The sequence below is a fragment of a genome, unplaced genomic scaffold (assembly GCF_019419815.1).
Source record: "Pyrus x bretschneideri cultivar Hongxiangsu unplaced genomic scaffold, Pyrus_bretschneideri_v1 Contig7, whole genome shotgun sequence".
Taxonomy (NCBI): domain Eukaryota; kingdom Viridiplantae; phylum Streptophyta; class Magnoliopsida; order Rosales; family Rosaceae; genus Pyrus; species Pyrus x bretschneideri.
The window spans coordinates 10,183,269-10,199,179 of NW_025999809.1; the positions used below are offsets into that span (position 1 = coordinate 10,183,269).

Below are 15,911 nucleotides of genomic sequence, written 5' to 3' on the forward strand. Positions count from 1 at the left end.
GAGATGAATCTTCCGACGTATCAACAAATGGAAAGAAAAATTTACAGCTCTGTTAATTGTCTGGCAAAAAGAGGAACACGATTTGATTTCATGACCGTCCCTTGTTGCACAGTTTAGGAACATGATTTGACTTCATGACCGTCTCTTGTTGCGCAGTTTAGGGATGGTCAGCTCTGCTCCTCCAAACCCATCCATTATCGCATTTGCCCAAGGGAACTCAGCTCTAGCCGTCAAACTACAGTAATACATGAAAAAACTTGATTCAATAACAAGGATTTAAAGTTGTAAACTGGCAGGAGTTTGTTCCAAGCAACTCAAAAAAGCCTTCACCTGCTTCTTAAAACAACACATGGCATGCCCACTCGCTCAGCTCCAGCCACACCAGACTGGCTTCCTGCAATAAGAACACAATCGGATACAGGTAGTCCAGCAACTTCTGCCCCGGCTTGCAATGCAACAATGATCTTCTCTAAGCTGGCAGAAAACAATTAACACGCCAAAGCGAACAAGAAAGTTAGACAATATATTACTCTACTCAGTCATAAAGAGTATGAGAAAGAAGGAGAGGAACTTGCACAAGCATTTGGCAACCATAACAGCAAGGGATTAAATACTAGATAGATTAAATCGCTCTTTAAGTTGAGTGCTTAATCATACAAACGGGACAAATTGGTATATAATCTCTTCATAGTCTAATATAAGCAGAATCATGCATAAACGTGACAAAATCACACGTCTCTCTTAAAACCTGAACATCAGAAAACCCTTCAGTAAAACGAAATGAAATATGCTAACCTTTCAGGCGGGCGAGTATCAATATCTAAAATCAGCATTAGCAATAATGCAAGCTCCTTAAAAATCCTTTCTTTCTCAGCAGAAACTGGCCCAGAAATCAATAACAGAGCCCTTTAGTACCCAACCTTCTGCACTGGAAAAATGTATATCACAAAACATATACATGACTAATTAACGTAGATGAAGAGTCTACCTGCTTTTATTGCCTCCTTAGATAGTTGCTCATCCATACCAGAAGATAATGCTACATCATTTACCAGTTGGTTAAACAAACTCTGTAACACCTCCTTATCTCCGACAATCTTTAGCTTCGAAACTCTTTCCTCGCCAAGCTTTTCAACAATTGATCTGACATTTACAAAAAGAAATAGATATTAGCTTAGTCCTCTACCATTGATGGGGTACCAGAAATGAGATTTTTTAATCAGAATAGAACAATGCACCACAGTATTTTATGAAGCAGTAGAAAGTATTCAACCCATTCAGAAACAGGAAGCCAAATCATAATAAAAAACTAATCATTTCCTCGCCAAGCTAAAAAACCCAGAGCATGTTGGTAACCGCCTGGAAACTTAACAAAATAAAAATGTATGTTATTACCTGGCAATTTGATTCCCACTCTTACTATAGGTTGTCAGTACGACAACAGGTACTCCTTCCTTGTATGCCTCATCAATAAACCTGCAAATGGAAAGGAGAAAATGAGTCTAACCGTGCAACTAGACGTCAACTAACCGTGCAATTTGATTCCCACATATGAAATCCCACTAAACGTCAACTGATTAATTCTAGTCCGGTTGTTTTTGTTTGTCCACTGTTTCATCACTTCTAGCTTCCTACAGATCAGAAACTCCTCTTCAACGCATTGGGTTCATCACTTCTAGCTTCCTACAGATTTAGGATCATCAGTTCATCTAGACTATTAACCAATAGACTTCTGAATATTATCAAGACTATCAACTCTAAGGCCCAGTCCAAGCCAAAACTTCTGTAAAAAGTCTGGTATATTTGACATAACATAAATGCAAGCTAACTTCGATTTGACATCATTTTTCTGGCAACACTTCAGCTGAATTTCCAAATGTTGGTCAAGCTGAAAACTATTCATACCAAGTTCTATCTACTGGTTTAAGCTTTTCCAAATTTCTGAAATTCTGAAAATATAGCTGAAGCCAAGAATGTCTAAATGAGCATTGATAAAGAGGTTCTGCACATGGTTTTGGTCTAAGCTATTCATATTTGAAGAAGGTAAAAATATCAAGCAGAAATTTAGACTCGGTATATTTGAGAGCTAAAAGATTGTGTAATCATCCAAGTAAGTTTGCTGTAATCAGATCAGAAACTCACTCTTCAACTCCAGGTCGTAGAGCCAAACTTTCTGACATCAGAAACTCATCCATTGCAATTTTCTGTCAAAAACAAATTAATATTAGCTACTTTCATTCTACATATGGGAGAGCTAAAAGACTGTAATCATCCAAGTAAATTTGAAGCTCAACGTTAATTACATGTTTAGATACAGGTGGAATATAAAAGGATATTATTAATGCCTCTCCCATTCATTAATGTGTTTACCCCTTTACCTTGTATTGTAAGATATAACGTACTACGCTATCAAAGTAACAAGTCAAATGAGTTTGCAATTATCTCAGATAAGCAGCTATTTCTTTTGTGTAAAAATGATATATTTTCATAGGTAGCTATTTCTCCAAATATAGTGATTAACCGGAACTAAATGATCAAAATATATTGATTCAGAGACTAACATTTCCTTTAGTGTATATTCTACTTTCCGATGCAATGCTGGACATTAAGCTTGAAACAATCATTGATCACAATCCCACCAAACCAGCAAAACTAATAACGTAAGTTATGTGCAAATGACGTAAGTCTAGAATAAGACCGTACCTTCTTTTTCAGGACATTTTTCACAAATGACTCCTTCTCACTTGTCGGCAATGAACTAGGCCAACCAATCTGCAAGACAGATTATCGTAGATTCAGAAGAAAAAGATACACAACAAAGGAAAGTTTCAAAGAGCCACTACAAGCTATTCATACTTTTCAAAGACAACAAAATAGTGACACACCCGATTAAAATACAAATTCACCATCTTTTCCTCATCACCACCACTCTCCCTGAAAAGATTAACATAGACTGCATTTAAGAACCTTTGGAAAATAAGGCAAAGCATAACTGTAATATGGGTCAGAATCTTGTGACTATCCATATCCAAAAACTCTTATGACTCGTGCTAGATTGAAGCATAAGTCATGAATCATGAATCATGCCTGCGAAATAACTTAAAGAACAAGAAACCAAATAAAAAACTTAAAGAACAATAAACCAAATAAATAATCTAAATTCATGAATCTTTACTCATAAATTCATGAATATTTACTCATAATTTTAAATTCCTACCTTAGGAGGTCCAAGTAAACAGGCTCTGTCCAATCTGTACAGCGCTGTCCGAGCTTCTTAAATGCTGCCAATATATCACAAGATAACAGAATGAGATTAACACATAAAACGCAAGTTAATCAAGAAAACTTAATACATTAGCATTAAATTACTGCATTTTCACACCTGCATTGAAGCTTTGGCGGTTCCCCATCCGGTAAGCATCGATAAGAACCCTGAAAGAAACAAAGGGAATCATCAAGAACAGGTCTTCGAGAAAACCCATGTCCAATTCAAACAATGCATCACCAAATAGCTTCAAAGAAACCACTAAAACAAGAAAAAGATATCAAAGAAGCAAGAAAATGTGAAAAAAAAGAAGACATAAATTAGTGGAAATGCATGGAGTAAGAAGGGGAAACAAATCGTCCTACCCGTCGACTTCGAGAAGAACAGCGAGCTCCTGAGATGGGTTCTGGTCCTGAACGCCGCAGAGAGAGCTGAAAGCGGAGAACCGATCGAATCGCAGACATTTTCCGGGAAAATTTGGGTTTCTTGGGAAAGTGGAGGAAAATAGAGGGACCAAGTTGGGGTTGCGGTTATTCTTCGGGAAGGCGAAGAAGCGGGCACTGGTGTTGTTACTTGGCGGGAAAATGGCGGCGGCAGAAGAAAAGGGCTGAGCTCGGAGAATTGAGCACGAAGCGGAATCCATGGCAGTTAGAAGAAGAAAGGTGGTTGCTTGAAAACGGTTATTGTTGATTTACAACTGACACTGGAAGAAAGTATCAGCTTTTATAGAAGAATAGTGGCGGTTCTTCGTGAAATGACACTTATACCCCTTCTGGATTTTCTGTCTCGGGGACCCGAAACCAACCCGAGGAAAAACCGATATAATTTGAGGCTGATTCGGCATGAGCCAGTTCCCATTAAAAGCCCATGAAGTTCAAGCTTTTTATTTATTTATTTATTATTATTTGTAAAGGACCATCTACTGACTTCATCATAGTAGTTGACTCTCGGGTGTCGGAATGACTCACAAAATCATTGAAGCCTTCCCTAGCCAACTTTTGAAGGGTTTAAATTGACGGTGAAGTCATTGAACCCGGAAGAAAGATTTGTTGCATCTCTTCGTGCCTGCATTCTTTCTTCCCTGCATGAATTTCGTCAAGGATGTGATTCTGTTACTTGTTTCTCAAGGCATACAAATTTCTTAACAATTACATTCGCATTAGAAATTCATTTGCATGATTGGATGCATCGAATTAGCTGTGCAAAGTTTATCCTCTCAGATGCTGCTGTACAACATAGTAATTGGAATTTTTCAAGCATTGTGGAAAGGCTTCAAGGTGATACAGATGTACATGCATCATATGTTTGTAGTGCAATTGTCAATTGGAGGTGAAATGTGAGGTAATATTACACATTGTCTAATATATGGTGGAGTCAAACTCCATTAGAAACGGTCTTCTAATAACTTTGAAGGGTTTAAATTGACGGTGAAGTCATTGAACCCGGAAGAAAGATTTGTTGCATCTCTTCGTGCCTGCATTCTTTCTTCCCTGCATGAGTTTTGTCAAGGATGTGATTCTGTTACTTGTTTCTCAAGGCATACAAATTTCTTAACAATTACATTCTTGTTGGAAATTCATTTGCATGATTGGATGCATCGAATTAACCGTGCTAAATTTATCCTCTCAGATGTTGCCGCACAACATAGTAATTGGAATTTTTCAAGCATTGTGGAAAGGCTTCGAGGTGATACAGATGTACATGTTCATATCACAGTATTGTGGAAAGGCTTCGAGGTGGAAAGGCTTCGAGGTGATACAGATGTACATGTCCGACGATGCCATCGACGGTGGAAAGGAAGGAGGTGGTGAATGCTTAACGTTTGACTGAGGTTTTCTTGCTTTTGGATTACATGTTCATATCTCTTTAAAGAAAAAAATGTTAAAAGTCAATGTGTCCATCTTTTATTGCTCGGGTACACCAGCTCTCAATCTTATGTGGAGTTCCCGGCTCCTTGAAAAATTTCTCTGGATTAGGAAGCACCAATTCAGATATTGATGGCATTTGGCTAGTAGAATTAGGAAGCACCAATTCAGATATTGATGGCAATGACCCAATAATTTCGAGCGCAGGATCCGGGGACGAACTTGTCTTTCGGGAGGCAAGAGTAAAGTATAGCTCAGAAAATGGAAAATTTAACTCATAAAAAATAACATGGCGTGGCAAGAAAATGCGGTTGGTAGAAATGTCTAAGCATCTATATCCTTGGTAATTCAAAGAATACCCTAAAAACACACATTTGGTAGAACGATAACGTAGTTTATTATTATTGTATGGACGCAAGTATAGAAAACATGCACGGCCAAATGTTTTTAAAAAGGTATAATCTGGTTTTTTGCCAAACAATTTGTGAAAATGAGTATCATAATTCAAAACTTTAGAAGGAAGATGGTTAATTAAGTATACCACAGTGTGCTTGGCCTTGGCCCAATAAGTAGGAGGCATTGATGCTTGGGCCATTAAGGTAAGCCGAATGTCGCCAATGTGGCGATGCTTATGCTCTGCCAAACCATTTTGCTCCGGATGGTGAGGACATGAAAGACGGTGATGAATCCCATGTTGAGTCGAGAAAGCTTTAAATTGAGTACTAGTATACTTGCCCCCCTATCCGATTAAAACATTTTAATTTTAGTAGAAAATTGATTTTCAACCAGAGTCTTAAATGTAACAAAAATTGAGTAAACCTCAGACTTTAAACGCATTGGAAAAATCCAAGAATAACGAGAATAATTGTCAACAAATAAAACATGGTATTTATAACCACTAATAGATAAATTTAAAGAATTCCACACATCAAAATGAATGAGTTCAAGAGGGTGAGAGGTAACAGACAAGGATGGAGAAAAAGGAAGTTTAATACTCTTGCCCAAAGGGCATGAATGACAAACAAAATTATTCATAGAGGTTTTGCCAGATAAAGGCAATTTATTCCGAGAAAATAACGATTGTAAAACTTGAGAGAAAGGATGACCAAGGCGTGAATGCCAGACATCGCCACCAACACGAACACCTAAAAGTGCGACATGACCATGAAAAGCTTTTGATGAGTGTATGGGAAAAACACCATCCTTACTCTTGCCCCAAAAAAGGATCTTCGCCGTCACCGAATCCTGTACAAGGAAATAATCAGGAAATAAGGTAATGAAGCACCCATTATCTTTTATAAATTGATAGGCAGATACAATGGAGGTAAAGGCATTAAGACAGTGAAGAACATCTTTCAATTTAAAAGTCAGGTTATTGGATGATAAGGTTGAGTTACCGATATGACTAATAGGCAAACCCGTTCCACCAAGCACACTGTCATATCCCGGCCCGGGACGGATCACTTCCCGAGCCCGCTCCACCACCGTAGCACGATATTGTCTGCTTTGAGCTTACCATTCCCTCATGGTTTTGTTTTTTTAAGAACTCACGAGCAACTTCCCAATGGGTCACCCATCATGGGATTGTTTTAGCCCCCTTCTCGCTTAACTTCGGAGTTTCTACGGAACCCGAAGCCAGTGAGCTCCCAAAAGGCCTCGTGCTAGGTAGGGATGAGAATATACATATAATGATCACTCCCCTGGGCGATGTGGGATGTCACAATCCACCCTCCTTAGGGGCCCAACGTCCTTGTCGGCACACCACTGCCAGGGTTAGGCTCTGATACCAAATTGTAACATCCTGGCCCAGGGTCCACCACATCCCAAGCCTGATTCCACCGTAGCATGATATTGTCCGCTTTGGGCCCCAGCACACCTTCACGGTTTTGTTTTTGGGAACTCACACGAGAACTTCCCAGTGGATCACCCATAATAGGAACGCTCTCATGCGCTACTCACTTAACTTCAGAGTTCCGATGGAACCTGAAGCCAGTGAGCTCCCAAAAGGCCTCGTGCTAGGTAGAGATGGGAATATACATATGAAGTTCCGATGGAACCCGAAGCCAGTGAGCTCCCAAAAGGCCTCGTGCTAGGTAGAGATGGGAATATACATATAAGGATCACTCCCCTGGGCGATGTGGGATGTCACAATCCACCTCCCTTAGGGGCCCGACGTCCTTGTCAGTACACACGCGGCCAGGGTTAGGCTCTAATACCAAATTGTTACATCCCGGCTCAGGCGAAACCACTTCCCAGGCCCGCTCCACCATCGTAGCACGATATTGTCCGCTTTGGGCCCCGACCACGCCCTCACGTTTTTGTTTCTGGGAACTCACACAAGAACTTCCCAATGGGTCACCCATCCTGGGAGTGCTCTCGCGCGCTACTCGCTTAACTTCGGAGTTCTCATGAAACCCGAAGCCAGTGAGCTCCCAAAAGACCTCGTGCTAGGCAGGGATGAGAATATACATATAAGGATCACTCCCCTGGACGATGTGGGATGTCACACACATCACCGACGATATCATTGCCATGATAATCTCGGGTAAGAATGAGTTTGCCCAAGTCATTGGTGATGTGAGAGTTAGCACCGGAATCTAGAAGCCAAGGTTTGTCAGTTTGAGCAGATTGAGCCACCATGGCAGTTCATACGGTCATAACAATCAATGGCAGGGTGCCTAAGACTACCACAAATTTGACACTTTATGCATGACTCACTAAAGGTTGAAGAAGATGAACCATTGTGCTGATTTGGGGCGGGCCCTAAAAGACCTGCAGCTAGTTGACCACGATTAGAATTACCAAAGGAATTAGACCTCGATAGAAACCACCACTGCGTTCACCACGATGAAAATTCCCAGAGGTATTAGAATTGCCTCTATAGGAGCCACCCCCGCGAGAAGAGCGACCATTATTGCGAACAGAGAAGGACCGACCACCCCCGCGAAAGGAATTGCGATTCCGGGAGGCCGCCATAGCTTGAACGGAGTGATCAACATGAGGAGTCGGATTGGCAAGACGCAACTCAGCAGAGAGGAGGAGGGCTTCCAAATCAACATAAAAAACTGGGTTTTCACGAGCTTGGGCAGCAGCAACGGTGTTTTCTAACTTGGGTCCAACATTGGACATGATCACAACAACAAGATAGTCAGCGATGGAGGAATCACCACGCTTGGTTTGAAAGATGCATATTGGTGTTGCAAAGCAACCCAGACATCACGAGCAGATTGGTAACGAGATTGGTGTTGCAAAGCAAGCCAGAGAAGGTAGTTGTTGGTATCAAGTTTGAGAGTGATGGCGTGGGAAACATTGGGGAGGGTGGAAGAATCTGTGGAATGGGGAGTATTGGTAGTAGCAGCCATGAGTAGAAAAAAAATGGACGATGAGTCAAGGGCTCTGAGATACCATAAAAGATTAAGTGCTGCAGAACATAAAGTACACACAGGTTTTTGGTTGAATGTTTGAATCCATTTCCATTGATCTCAGTATATGGTATTTATACAAATTCACAGAGACTTTACAGGCGTTGACAAACTGTACAAGGAAAGATTTCATAATAAGGTAAATGAATGTGATCATGAAATCCTCTTTTGGACAGATGATTTCATGAGCTGATAAGCTTGATTCCCTCCATCTTGTCTATCATAGTAGAGTCAAACTCCATTAGAAACGGTCTTCTAACAACTTGTTGGTTTTGCATGGCTTCTAATGCCCGATAGTGTATGAGCAATGATATGGTTAATTTCTATTAGAGACTAAATTCAGTGTAGTCAGTTTTATGTGTTTCAGTTTATAAAATTATTAAATAAATTATAGGGTTAATAGAGGTTCTGACGGAAATTTAACGGATTATGAAAATGTTCCAGAATTATGACTTTAGGTACCAGATTGGAACGAAAAAAACTTCAAGTATCAAATGTTGAAAACCAAGAAATTTCAGTATAGTAAACTGAGATTAAACCTAAATTATATGTTGATTAGTATTACAGTATAGAGATATTTATCTTCATTTGTAAGTGGGAATTCTTAAGTTCGATTCTTGTGGATGACGAATTCCATACAAATTTATTATGACTTGGTCATTATGTGACTTAACCGAAAAATCCCTCCACCCCTTAGCATAAATCATATCGTTTTATTAAAATAAACTAAAATAACTTATTTGGGTAACTTTTTATTTAATGTTGACTCTAGGAACAAGTTGGTGCATCTTTAACCAGTCAAGCAGACAAGGCGTTTGGGTATGATGGAGAAATACATGCAATATCAAGGTTATCAACTATAAAGGTTAGCTTTGAGTTGAGCCAAAAAGCATTCAACGCAATGGTGCAAGATTTGAGTAAATTTGCCAGAAATGTGGTGGAGCAAAAATTAAACTGCTTTATATTGAGAATTAACTCCAAATTAGGTTTCTTTAAAAACGACCCTAATCACACCGGCACAATGCCAATAATTGTGAGACATGTTTAAAGAAAAGACTCAGAAACACGTCGTAAAAGCTATTTACGTGGTATAGCGGACCAATCCTTATCTTACATTTTTTGAAGCACCCGGTGGAACTGAACGAGCATGACTCACTAGATTCCGGACAACATAACAAAATCATATGACAACCAGGATTGTCATTTCGTCATCCACATACATTACAATGTTTTCCAACACGATATTGTTGTTCCATGTCCGATCCTGTTTTTTGTTATTACTTTAATTTGTCTGGCTTGTAGCTAAATTGGTTAAGAGCATTCTCCTGTTCACTCAAGTTCAAATCCGTCTTCCCCAGTATTAGTTGTGCAAGAATAGAAAAGTTTGCTCCTAGTTGAAGTTACACATTAGATTATAAAAGTTGACTTCATACTCTTCTATTGCTAACCGTGCTTAAAAATGTTACAAGGCAGCCAACTATAAACAGCTCTAATTCTGTTTAGCAGTTTAAAATACCCTAATCATACCGGTACAGTGCCAACAATAATGGGACATGTTCAAAGAAAAGACTCAGGAACACGTTGTGAAAGCTACCTGAGACGATGCATATTTATACAGGATCAGCTCTTATATTGCAAACTGTGGCTTAAAAAAATTACAAGGAAACTAAAACAGCTCCAATCTGAAGAAAATATTACCAGCTCTAATTCTGTTCTAACTTTGTAAGATCCAATCTGAAGAAAATAATACCAGCTCCAATCTGAAGAAAATATTACCAGCTCTACGGAAAGAACAATTTACAGCTCTGTTAATAGTCTGGCGCAAAAAGAGGAACATGATTTGATTTCATGACCGTCTCTTGTTGCGCAGTTTAGAGATGGTCAGGTCCGCTCCTCCAAATCCATCCATTATCGCATTTGCCCAAGGGAACTCAGCTCTAGCCGTCAAACTACGAATGTGAATTATGTGAGAATCTGAATTATGTGAGAATCTGAAACAGGAAAATAACGGAGCAAAAAAGCCTTCACCTGCTTCTTAAAACAACACATGGCATGCCCACTCGCTCAGCTCCAGCCACACCAGACTGGCTTCCTGCAATAAGAACACAGTCGCACACAGGTAGTCCAGCAACTTCTGCCCCGGCTCGCAATGCAAGAATGATCTTCTCTGAGCTGGCAGAAAACAATTAACACGCCAAAGCGAACAACAAAGTCAGTTAGAAAATATATTACTCTGCTCAGTCATAGAATGGGCTATATGACGCTGAAATACTAACATTGAGATCAAGAAAAGTCAATGCCACAGCTAAGAGAAGAAGGAGAGGAACTTGCGGAAGCATTTGCCAACCATAACAGCAAAGGATTAACTACTAGATATATGAAATCGCTCTTTAAGTTGAGTGCTGAATCTCTTCCTAGTCTAATGTAAGCAGAATTGGTATATAATCGCACAAACGGGACAATTGGTATATAATCTCTTCCTAGTCTAATGTAAGCAGAATCATACATAAACGTGACAAAATCACATGTCTCTCTTAAACCCTGAACATCAGAAAACCCATAAAACAAAAATTAACCTTTCAGGCGGGCGAGTATCAATATCTAAAATCAGCTTTAGAAATAATGCAGCCTCCTTAAAAACCCTTTGTTTCTCAGCAGACACTGGCCCAGAAATCAATAACAGAGCCCTTTAGTACCCAACCTTCTGCACTGGAAAAATGTATATCACAAAACATTACATGACTAATTAACGAAGATGAAGAGTCTACCTGCTTTAGATAGTTGCTCATCCAAACTAGAAGATAATCCCATATCATTTACTGGTTGGTTTAACAAACTCTGCAACACCTCCTTATCTCCCACAATCTTTAACTTTGAAACTCTTTCCTCGCCAAGCTTTTCAACAATTGATCTGACATTTACAAATAGAAATAGATATTAGCTTAGTCCTCTACCATGGATGGAGTACCAGAAATGCGATTTTTAATCACTTCCTATCTATTTGTAACTTGCAAACAAAGAGCTAATGAAACATAATAAAAAAACTAATCACTTCCTATCTATTTGTAACTTGCAAACAAAGAGCTAATGAAACTTAACAAAATAAAAATCTACGTTATTACCTGGCAATTTGATTCCCACTCTTACTATAGGTTGTCAGTACAACAACAGGTACTCCTTCCTTGTATGCATCATCAATAAACCTGCAAATGGAAAGGAGAAGATGAGTCTAACTGTGCACTTAGACATGCAACTGATTAATTCTAGTCCGGTTGTTTTTGTTTGTCAATGGTTCATCAGTTCATCAGTTCAACTGTAAATTTTCTGATTACAGATCAGAAACTCACTCTTCAACTCCAGGTCGTAAAGTCAAACTTTCTGACATCAGAAACTCATCCATTGCAATTTTCTGTCAAAAACAAATTAATATTAGCTGCTTTCATTCTACATATGGGAGAGCTAAAAGTCTGTAATCATCCAAGTATTTGAAGCTCAGCGTGAGTTAATTACATGTTTACACTTTTACCTTGTATTGTAAAATATAACGTACTAAGCTATCAAAGTAACAAGTGAAATGAGTTTGCCTTGTATTGTCTCAGATAAGCAGCTGTTTCTTTTGTGTAAAAATGAAATATTTTCATAGGTAGCTTCAGGGGAAAAATAATAAAAAGCTTCAGTTGGTTTTAAATCAGCCCTGGAATTATAGTGATAACCGAAAACAGATTCCTCATTAGCCCTGGAATTATAAATTCTTCCTTATTTTTATTCCTTATGATCAAAATATGTTGATTAAAAAACTAACATTTCCTTTTGTGTATATCCTACTTTCCGATGCAATGCTGCACATTAAGCTTTGAAACAATCATTGATCACAATCCTACCTTCTTTTGCAGCAAATTAAAACTAATCCATGCAGCAAATTAAAAGTAATTAAATACTAAAAATGTTGAGATGCATCTCTAAAACCTAACTTAAGCACTGAATAAGACTGTACCTTCTTTTGCAGGGCATTTTTCACAAATGACTCCTTCTCAGTTGTCGGCAATGAACTAGGCCAACCAATCTGCAAGACAGATTATAGTAGATTCAGAAGAAAAAGATACATAACAAAGTAAAGTTTCAAAGAGCCACTTCAAGCGAGTAACACTCCCGATTAAAAGACAATCAAAGAGTAATAAACCATATAAAAAACTTAAAGAACAATAAACCATATAAATAGTCTAAATTCATGAATCTTTACTCATAAATTCATGAATCTTTACTCATAATTTTAATTTTCTACCTTAGGAGGTCCAAGTAAACAGGCTCTGTCCAATTTGTACACAGATGTCCGAGCTTCTTAAATGCTGCCAATGTATCACAAGATAACAGAGTGAGATTAACACAAAAAACGCAAGTTAATCAAGAAAACTTAATACATTAGAATTAAATTACTGCGTTTTCACACCTGCATTGAAGCTTTGGCGGTTCCCCATCTGGTAAGCATCCATAAAAACCCTGAAAGAAACAAGGGGAATCATCAAGAAAAAGGTCTCCGAGAAAACCCATGTCCAATTCGAACAATGCAGCACCAAATAGCTTCAAAGAAACCACTAAAACACGAAAAAGATATCAAAGAACCAAGAAAATGTGAAGAAGAAAAAAAAACACAAATTAGTAGAAATGCATGGAGTTAGAAGGGGGAAAGAAATCGTCCTACCCATCGACTTCGAGAAGAACAGCGAGCTCCTGAGATGGGTTCTGGTCCTGAGCGCCGCAGAGAGAGCTGAAAGCGGAGAACCGATCGAAGTGCAGACATTTTCCGGGAGAATTTGGGTTTCTTGGGAAAGTGGAGGAAAATAGAGGGACCAAGTTGGGGTTGCGGTTGTTCTTCGGGAGGGCGAAGAAGCGGGCAGTGGTGTTGTTACTTGGCTGGAAAATGGCGGCGGCAGAAGAAAAGGGCTGAGCTCGGAGAAATGAGCACGAAGCGGAATCCATGGCAGTTAGAAGAAGAAAGGTGGCTGCTTGAAAACGGTTATTGTTGATTTATAGAAAGTATCAGCTTTTATAGAAGAATAATGGCGGTTCATAGTGAAATGACACTTATATCCCTGCTGGATTTTCCGTCTCGGGTGTCTCACGACCGGAAACCAACCCGAGCCCATGAAGTTCAAGCTTTTTATTTATTTATTTATTTATTATTATTTATAAGAATCATCTAGTGACTTCATCACGGTAGTTGACTTCTCAATTGTCGAAAGGACTCACAAAGTCATTCAAGCCTTCCCTAGCCAACTTTTGAAGGGTTTAAATTGACGGTGAAGTAATTGAACCCGGAAGAAAGATTTGTTGCATCTCTTCGTGCCTGCATTCTTTCTTCCTTGCATGAATTTTTTCAAGGATGTGATTTTGTTACTTGTTTCTCAAGGCATACAAATTTCTTAACAATTACATTCCTGTTGGAAATTCATCTGCATGATTGGATGCATCGAATTAACCATGCTAAGTTTATCCTCTCAGATGCTGCCGTACAATGTAGTAATTGGAAATTTTCAAGCATTGTGGAAAGGCTTCAAGGTGATACAGATGTACATGCATCATAAGTTTGTAGTGCAAAGTTGTCAGAATTGGAGGTCAAATGTGAGGTAAAATATTACACATTGTCTAATATATAGTAGAGTCAAACTCCATTAGAAACGGTCTTCTAATAACTTGTTGGTTTTGCTAGCGTCTAACCCGTCTGAAAGATCTTGAGTTTGACGGGCATCAAATCACTGATTAATTAACTTCTATTAAAGACTATTAGATAGTGTATGAGCAATGATAGGGTTAACTTCTATTAGAGACTAAACTCAGTGTAGTCAGTTTTGTGTGTTTCATTTTATAAAATTATTAAATAAATTGTATGTTGATTAGTACAATATAGTGATATTTCTCTTCATTTATAAGTGCGAATTCTTAAGTTTGGCTCTTGTAGATGACGATTTTCATACCAATTTGTTATGACTTGGTTATTGTGTGACTTAGCCGTAAAATCTCTCCATCCCTTAGCATAAACCATATCGTTTTATTAAAATAAACAAAACTAACTTATTTGGGAAACTTTTTATAATATGTTGACCCTAGGAACAAGTTGTTGCATCTTTAACCAGTCAAGCAGACAAAGCGTTTGGGTATGGTGGAGAATACATGCAACGTAATGGTACAAGATTTGAGTAAATTTGCTAGAAATGTGGTGGAGCAAAAATTGAACTACTACTTTCTATTGAGAATTAACTCCAAATTAGGTTTCTTTGAAAATGACCTTAATCACACCGATATTGTAATAATCCATCTCAGAATTTACAGAAAGAAAGGGTATTTTTGTAATTTCACTAAGTTTGGGATATTTATTTTTAAAATTGTTTTTGGATCTTAATGTGTGTGCCCGTGGGGCCCACTTACCTTGGTGTTGTCCTCCCTTCAGCCCACTCTCCTCTTCTTCTCTCCCTCTCCCCGTGGCTCACTCTCTCTTTCCCCCTTCACTTTCTCTCATACTCCCCCGAGCTCTCCCTCATTCTCTGCAAACTCTCTCCTTTCTCTGACTCCACTCACTAGCATCACCTTTTGGCCTTGTGTGTTCCACAAAACCTGGAACGACGAAGGGACACCAGCAACCTACCCGTGTCTTATGCACCGTGGACGGCGCTACTGTGCACTTCCTCTTTCGACTAGCCCTCAACATAGAACTCAAGGGGAAAAACACTCCCCGGTTTTCCGACGAGAATACCGTGAGTTCCAGGTCACTTCCTGGCCAACTCTGACCACGGCAAGAGACCACGAACGTACAATCTTATTCATTATCTCCCTACCTTCATTTTTGCTTTTAAATCCTTTAAAATGGTTGAGAATCAAGGTCGATCGGAGCTTGGGAAGCTTTGGTTTTCTTCTCCGTCGAAACTGGCCTGAGAACGGGTTAAACCCGGCCCACAACCCTAACTGACCCAACTCGAGGGCCATGGAACTAGGTCCAATGACCAGCCCAAACCCATTTACCCCAAAGTCCCAAACCTGGGCCCAGGCCCTGGTGCCTAGCCCAACCCAAATGTCTCGACCCAAAACCCAAGTTGAAACCGGCCTAAGTCTTTAGGCCAAGAACCTTAGCCCTGGTCTTTGGGCCAAGAACCTCGCCCCAGACCTTGGCCCTTTAAGCCCAAACCAATTGAACTCAGGCCCAACCTTGCGGCCTAAAACCCAAATTCCACCCAGACCTAGTCGAATCCTAGAACCCAGGTCGTGTGTAGGCGCCTGTCTTGGCCGACGCATGGATTACACACGCCTCCACTGGAGATACTGTGCTCTGTCACCGTCCACAACGGCGTTGGTGACTTTTTCGGTGAC

The 15,911-nt window shown here is 39.4% G+C and overlaps 1 protein-coding gene and 1 pseudogene across 1 annotated transcript; both read right to left on the reverse strand.

Moving 5' to 3' along the window:
- Positions 1 to 132: 132 nt before the first annotated feature.
- On the reverse strand, positions 133 to 3,939 carry LOC103945224 (CBBY-like protein). Its single transcript, XM_048573944.1, has 11 exons — positions 3,631 to 3,939; positions 3,383 to 3,432; positions 3,218 to 3,281; positions 2,886 to 2,934; positions 2,704 to 2,772; positions 2,143 to 2,204; positions 1,396 to 1,476; positions 989 to 1,143; positions 796 to 880; positions 331 to 474; positions 133 to 235 (listed from the first exon to the last, which is right to left on the reverse strand). The coding sequence occupies exons 1-11, from the start codon at positions 3,906 to 3,908 to the stop codon at positions 133 to 135; spliced, it is 1,140 nt and encodes a 379-aa protein (XP_048429901.1). The 5' UTR covers positions 3,909 to 3,939.
- A 6,214-nt stretch (positions 3,940 to 10,153) lies between these two features.
- LOC125472326 lies at positions 10,154 to 13,560 on the reverse strand (annotated as a pseudogene).
- Positions 13,561 to 15,911: the final 2,351 nt, after the last annotated feature.